The sequence below is a fragment of the Chiroxiphia lanceolata genome, chromosome 10 (genome assembly GCF_009829145.1).
Source record: "Chiroxiphia lanceolata isolate bChiLan1 chromosome 10, bChiLan1.pri, whole genome shotgun sequence".
Lineage (NCBI taxonomy): Eukaryota > Metazoa > Chordata > Aves > Passeriformes > Pipridae > Chiroxiphia > Chiroxiphia lanceolata.
The window spans coordinates 7260424-7267318 of NC_045646.1; the positions used below are offsets into that span (position 1 = coordinate 7260424).

The 6895-nt window shown below is 41.4% G+C and overlaps 1 protein-coding gene across 3 annotated transcripts; it reads left to right on the forward strand.

Moving 5' to 3' along the window:
* Positions 1-118: 118 nt before the first annotated feature.
* On the forward strand, positions 119-6380 carry ZNF639 (zinc finger protein 639). 3 transcript variants are annotated; one of them, XM_032697590.1, is made up of 5 exons: positions 119-1008; positions 1406-1482; positions 2363-2458; positions 3288-3428; positions 3693-6380. In XM_032697590.1, the coding sequence occupies exons 2-5, from the start codon at positions 1425-1427 to the stop codon at positions 4838-4840; spliced, it is 1443 nt and encodes a 480-aa protein (XP_032553481.1). In that variant the 5' UTR covers positions 119-1008; positions 1406-1424; the 3' UTR covers positions 4841-6380. The 3 variants fall into 3 exon arrangements, with proteins under 3 accessions (XP_032553481.1, XP_032553482.1, XP_032553483.1); XM_032697591.1 differs by having other exon boundaries at positions 121-1008; positions 3288-3422; XM_032697592.1 differs by lacking the exons at positions 119-1008; positions 1406-1482 and adding an exon at positions 1499-2233.
* The last annotated feature ends 515 nt before the right edge of the window (positions 6381-6895 follow it).

Consider the following 6895-nt stretch of genomic DNA (forward strand, 5'->3'; position numbering starts at 1 on the left):
TCCCGGAGCGGCTCCGGGCCAGGCCCTGCGAACGGGGCCTTGGCCTCGCCCCTGCCCGCGGCTGCCCCGGGGCTCCTCCGCGGCTGCTGTTGGGGCGGAGCGGAGCAGAGCCTTGGCCGCGCTCTCGCCCCTGCATCCCCGCGCGGCCTCCGCGCAGGCCGCGGCCCCGGGGGGAGCGGGATCCCGATTGCCGGGGCCGAGATCCCGATTCTCAGGAATAGAACACCCCTTATTACTGCCCCGCGGCCCGGTCCGTGGGGAAGGGGTTGAGCTTTTCGGCTGCGTTACCTGCGGTGAGACTTGTCGTGTCGGTGCTCTGTCGGTGCTTCCCTTGCAGTCAGAGAAAGCGATGAGGGTGTTGGTACTTCAGACCATGATGTAATGTTAAAAACACTGATTTTTTTTTTTCCCATCCCTTGAAATAAAATTCTAGTTCAGAGAAATTGTTGCATCTCGTGAGAACAGCATTAACTTGATGAGGGCCCTTTTTTCGCTGCTTTCCCCTGTGATGCATGGCACTGACTGCAGAAGATCCTGGGCCCATAAGTGCTCTGGTATTACGGTAACTCACATGACATTCCGTGCTTGCAACCCTTTCTTTTTCAAAACTATTTGATCCCATCTATAGCTCAAGTATTTCTGTGTCGTTTCCAAGTATTTTTCTGCTGTCAGGAGCTGACAAGTGCAGCAAAAGACAACTAACCTGAGACAAAAGGAAAAACATTCCAATGCTTATTAATTTTGATGCTCTAAACCAAAATTAATATCAACTTCTTATGTTGCTTTCTAGCTTCAATTTCCATAGGTCTATTCTTTGTATTACTTGTATTACTTGTATCTGATTCTGTGTTTTTTTCTTTTGTGCTCAAGTTTTAAAGTGGTTTAAAAGGCTGTCATTCCATAGGTGAAAGTTTTCTTGAGCTGATGCATTCCCTACCTTTGGAAGTTGTACAGCTAAAAGCTTCTTAGCTGCTTGGCTTCCAGATATTGAAGAGTCTAGGATATTTGGTAAGAGAGCATGACTTTGTTAGTATGTTAAACATTAAAACTTGTTTCTGAAGGGCTCTGCTTCAGAATATCTCGTCTCTGACAAATGTCAGCAGGGTGCTGCAGACCTTCCTTGTAGGTGACCCTGAGTGCTGGAGTGCTTCGGGTCCTCACCTGCCTGTCTTTATGATGAACCTTCTCTTGTTCCAATGCAGGAATGTGAAACTGGACTTCAGCAGTTGTGTGTACTTCATGGGTTCTTAACTGTAAAAAAATGGGCTGGGGGGCGAGAAAGGGAGTGGGAAAAAACTGTTGTATTTAATAGGCAGGTTTTCAAAATGCTTGTATTGTTCCATAAGGTCCTGAAAGATAAACTAGATACAAAAAAGTCTAATTCTTGGATGTTGTTACTTTACAGTTAATTCAGACTGTTCAAAATGAATGAACATCCTAAAAAGAGGAAAAGGAAGACTCTACATCCTTCTCGGTACTCAGGTCAGTCTAGAGCTTGAGTTATGTACACTTTACTAAAGTTTATCTTTATTCTCAGAATAATAACTTTATGAGAAGGGACCACGTGTGCTAATATGTGGAAAATTAGTGACACAGATGGTGGATAAGAAGTTTTGGCTCAAGTGTACCAAGCACCCACTCTGTGGGCTCCCTTACTGGGTTACTCTGAGTCACAGGATGACAGAATATACTGAGTTGGAAGGGACCCACAAGGATCCATTGAATCCAACCCTTAGCCCTGCACAAGACAAGCCCAAGAGTCACACCATGTGCCTGAGAGTATCATCCTAACGCTCCTTGAACTCCATCAAGCTTGGGGGTTGTGACCACTTCCCTGGGGAGCCTATTCCAGTGCCCAACCACTCCCTGGGTGAAAAACCTTTTCCTGATATCCAACCTAAACCTCCCCTAAGACAACTTCAGGCCATTCCCTTGAGTCCTGTCACTGGTCACCACAGAGAAGAGATCAATGCCTGTGCACCTGGACAGTTTTGTTCTGTACTCCCTGCAAATGAGGAAACTGGCTCAAGCTACAAGTGAAGGTGATCGTGCTTACACACAGGGGAGGAATTTTGTAAAGGTTGGGATGGGGGTATCTGGAAGTGTTCAGCACTGAATGGACTGTGCTCCTGTCACTCCTCAGTGGGAGCAGAGTTTGATAGTGATTGTATCTGATACTCCAAACATGAGGGCAGCAGCTGTAAGATGTAAGTCACAACAGAAATGTTGTCAGGTGAGCGCAGAATTCTCCGCAAACAACAGGTAAAAATGTGAAGAGAATTTTGATGAACAGAAATATGTCTGAAGCTACATCAGTGTATTAGTATTTAAACTTACTCTTTTTTTGTTTATTTTGGTTTAGATTCTTCAGGTGCAAGCAGATACATAGATAACAGTGGAATTTTTTCTGACCACTGTTATAGTGTCTGTTCTATGAGACAGCCAGATACAAACAGAGGTAAGATTACATTCTGGGGTCTTGTTCTGCAATTCTTTAGTAAGTGTGTCACACTCCTATTCATAGAAGTAAATAGAATACGCAATATATAGAGGGTGATTTCTTAGCAGTGTTGTGATCTGATAGGCCTTAGACTAGTGGAAGGTGGTTTAATCATTACAATTGAAATACGGTTTTTAAAGTATAAGCAGTGACAACAGAAAGATCCTTCAATTTTACATTTATAATGGTGATTAAACTACTTTAAATATCCACTAGCTAGGTAATGTAAAGCTGATGAGTTCAAATGAAATTTACCAGCAGTTGCATTGTACTGTACCTGTACTTATGGAAAACAAAATGCCTTTTTATAAAACATCCAGCAGTGGATGGAAAGTTTAGCAGAACAAATGCGATGATGGATTTTTATTTATTTTTCTTTTCACTCTAATAACTTACCCAGCAAGTCTCCAGAAGTCTTAGAAAGTATTATATTTTAAAATGTGATGTTCAGAAATATTTAAAAATACTTTTTTTAATCATGTCTCTTAAATGTAAAGTTTCTTTAAGAGTTTTTTCCATTACAATCAGCTGACTGTCTTCTGCTGAAATTTTAAAGACAGAGTGTCCACCTTTTGAATTCTTTTTTCTTCTGCGTGTACGGAAATAATTTCTAAGCTATTTATTGTTACTTTTTTTAATGTAGGTTACGATGTGCTTAGTATATTAAGATAAATTTATGCAACTAGAGTAATTAAATAGTAAATAAGATGTATGATTAAATCAAGGAATCATAACAATGTTAGTGTGGACAAATGATGACAAGAAAATCCTTATCTTACCTTTGCAGGCAGATTCCACAGTCCTGTGCAGAGCCTGGACACGGATGATGATGGGAGTCCAGTGCATGCCGGGAGTTCTCACTGGAGTGGGGCGCAATCAAACCTGGGGCTGCACTGTACAGACCCTAAAAGAAAGGATAAAGGTAAAGGTCAGTGTGCTTGCAGCTGAGGTGCTGGGAAGGTGGAGAGCACAGCTGCTGGCTTTTAATGTAAGTGCTTTGCTTTGACAGAAGACGTGAGGGATTTGTAGTTTCTTTTATTTCTTTGTTAGCTGAACATACAGCGTAGTCTGGCAGGGGAAAAATAACTGCTTTTTGTATTTGTAAGGTGCAAATGACTGAAAAGTTAAATATAGACCCAGGTCTTTTGCAGTGAGTTTTTTTCAACATTTTGTTATGTATTTCCTCCTGCAGATAAAGGTACTAACAACGGAATGTGCAGAGACTTATGTGACTCACCTATATTCAGTGACAGCCCCACAGAAGAAGAGAAACCTCTAGATATCCAAACGGTAGAAATTTCTACAACAGAAGTGAATGCTGTAGAAGTTCACGATATAGAAACACAGACTGTGTCACCTGAGAAGCTGGAGGCTGAGGACCTGGAGGAAATCCCCTTGGAGACCTGTAAAATCTTTGAGAAGAACCAGGCTTTGAATATCACAGCTCAACAGAAGTGGCCCCTGCTGAGAGCTAACAGCAGTGGCTTGTACAAGTGTGAGCTCTGTGAGTTCAATAGCAAGTACTTCTCTGATTTAAAGCAGCACATGATCCTGAAGCATAAGACGTGCACAGACACTCACGTCTGCAAAGTTTGTAAAGAAAGCTTCTCCAGCAAAGTGCAGCTCATTGAACACGTCAAACTGCACGAGGAGGACCCGTACATCTGTAAATACTGCAATTACAAAACGGTGATCTTTGAGAATCTGAGTCAGCACATAGCAGACACTCACTTCAACGACCACCTGTACTGGTGCGAGCAGTGTGACGTGCAGTTCTCCTCCAGCAGCGAGCTGTACCTGCACTTCCAGGAGCACAGCTGTGACGAGCAGTACCTGTGCCAGTTCTGTGAGCACGAAACCAACGACCCGGAGGATCTGCACAGCCACGTGGTGAACGAACACGCCTGTCGGCTGATAGAGCTGAGCGACAGCTACAACAACAAGGAGCGTGGGCAGTACAGCCTCATAAACAAGATCAGTTTTGACAAGTGCAAAAACTTCTTTGTGTGCCAGGTGTGCGGCTTTAGGAGCAGGCTGCACACCAATGTCAACAGGCATGTAGCTATTGAGCACACCAAAATATTCCCTCACGTTTGTGATGACTGTGGGAAGGGATTTTCAGGTATGTTGGAGTATTGCAAGCACCTGAGCTCTCATTTATCTGAAGGGATTTATTTGTGTCAATACTGTGAATATTCAACAGGACAGATTGAAGACCTTAAAACTCATTTGGATTTCAGGCATTCAGCAGATTTGCCTCATAAATGTACCGACTGTTTAATGAGGTTTGGGAATGAAAAAGATCTTTTAAGTCATCTTCAGATACATGAGACGGTGTGATTGCTTTCTTTCCCTGTAATCAATTTGTTAGAATTGGAATTAACTTTTAGTCACTGAAATTAAATACAATTTTAATAGAAATTGTACAGTTCTAATGTTTTCATCTTTATATCAGCAAAGCATGTGTAACAACTTGGTGTTGTGGATTTCCTTGTCTAAGGGTTTCAGTAGGAAAAATCACATGTACAGTGTGATGGATCAGATTTGGGGGGAGGGACAAGTGGGAGTAGTTGCATGCTGTGATAGCAGTTCTGATGGTCATCCCACTCCTTCATGTTTAGTGTACAGGACCAGCTCTCCTGATAAAAAGGTACAAAACCAAATCCAATACCTAGTTCCATGCCTCAGTAACAGAGTATAGATCTGAGTTCCACATCCAGCTCACGTTGCCCTCTGTGGCAGCAGGTCATTGCACTGGTGTTTAGCAAATTGCACCAGCCTGCAGAAGATAAGGGTGTTCCAAAAATTCCCAGGCATGGACATCTCCAAATTCACATACCAGCCTTCATTTCCCACCTCATACTCTTGATAAGCTTTTAAAAGTCTCCTCTTTTTCTTGAGGTACATATCCAACCTCCGTGTTCACTTTGTTCATTGTTCCAAGTCCCATCTGTGGGACTATCCAACAACCCTCTCTTCCACACATGTACTACAGGATTCTCTTTATTTACCTTCAGTTCCTGTCTTTTAATGCACTGAGGAGACACACATTGCTTGTGTGTAGATTGGATCATGTTCTAAGGAGTAAGCGCAAAAGGAATTGCAGTGATCCAGGTGAGAATGCACAAAGTGAATTTCTTACATAAAAGTCTAATTTAGCTATGACTGAAATTTTGTATGTCACCAACCTCTGAATAGAGCAAACCTCTAGGAGTCTATATTGTTATAATTCTGTATATTTATACTTAGCTTTCCACGACTAGTAATTTGAGGACTGTTATTTGAATTCTGTAAATTTTAAACTTCTATATACTGGCATAAAACACTGGTACATTACAAAATTTTTACTAATCACTTTCAAATTATTTCACACATTTGTTTATATTAGTTAGTGCTGTCCTGCCACTGTAATCATTGGAACTGAATTTTTACAGCTCATTCTGTAGCTGTATTTCCAAGGGGATACTTGGACAGTGAGGTCACTTTGATTGTGCTAGTTATCAGGGTGAAAATACCCATAAATTACTGGTGGAGTTTACCTTTCTTTCTGCATTGATTGTAAATTTGTAATGTAAGATTGTCTAATGCAAGCTTTGTATAGAGATAATTAATGTATAAAAACATTTCTTGATCAGTGAGATTTGGTGTTATCAGCTTCAAGGTGTGCAAGAGTCTATGCGTTGGATTTTTAAAGGTAAGGATAAAAATTGGCTGAATGTTGTCAGTTTATGGAAGTTCTGATTTCCAGAAGAGTGTTTCTGGAATGTCTATGAACCAGTTAGTGTGTATTTTGTTATAGGATGCAAGACCATTTCTGTCACTTTGAAATTCTGATTTACTACTAAATCTTCTGTTTTGTCATTAAAAAAGGGCAACCTGAGGGTGTCCTCCTGTAATTTATTAGTCCCTTGTACAGAGAATGACAGTATCTGTGGTAGAATTGCTAATTTCCTATTTTGAACACATTCTTCCTGACTGGCTTAAAATGGTAGCAATAATATAGTTAACGAAACACTAATGAGAATTATTTTCTGTATGAAAAGTTAATTTTGTTTATATATCCGAGAGGGGATATGCTGGCTCACTTGAAACCCTGCTCCTGATGATGACACACAGGTGGAATGGCACAGTTGAACTGTGGAGAGAAGCTGCTCCAGGGGACAGTGACAAGAACTGGAAAAAAGGCATCAAAACACCAAAAAATAAAACAAATGGGCTTAAGAAGTGTGTGTATTTGTAGATCAGCATTGTGTCCCCAACAGGAGAGGTGGTGTCTTGTACTGGCACGGAGCCCTGTGATACAGCAAACTTAAGTGTTGACTCCTGAATAGCTTCATGTCTGTCTTTGAGCTGGTTTATTTCTAATCGCTAAACTGAGAATGAAAACAATACCCC

Excerpts from the sequence above, each read along its gene's own strand:
- ZNF639 (XM_032697590.1), top strand. The coding sequence starts at position 1,425 with ATGAATGAACATCCTAAAAAGAGGAAAAGGAAGACTCTACATCCTTCT. Across the intron at positions 1,483-2,362 it reads ACATCCTTCTCGGTACTCAG|ATTCTTCAGGTGCAAGCAGA; the intron begins GTCAGTCTAGAG and ends ATTTTGGTTTAG. Across the intron at positions 3,429-3,692 it reads AAGAAAGGATAAAGGTAAAG|ATAAAGGTACTAACAACGGA; the intron begins GTCAGTGTGCTT and ends TTCCTCCTGCAG.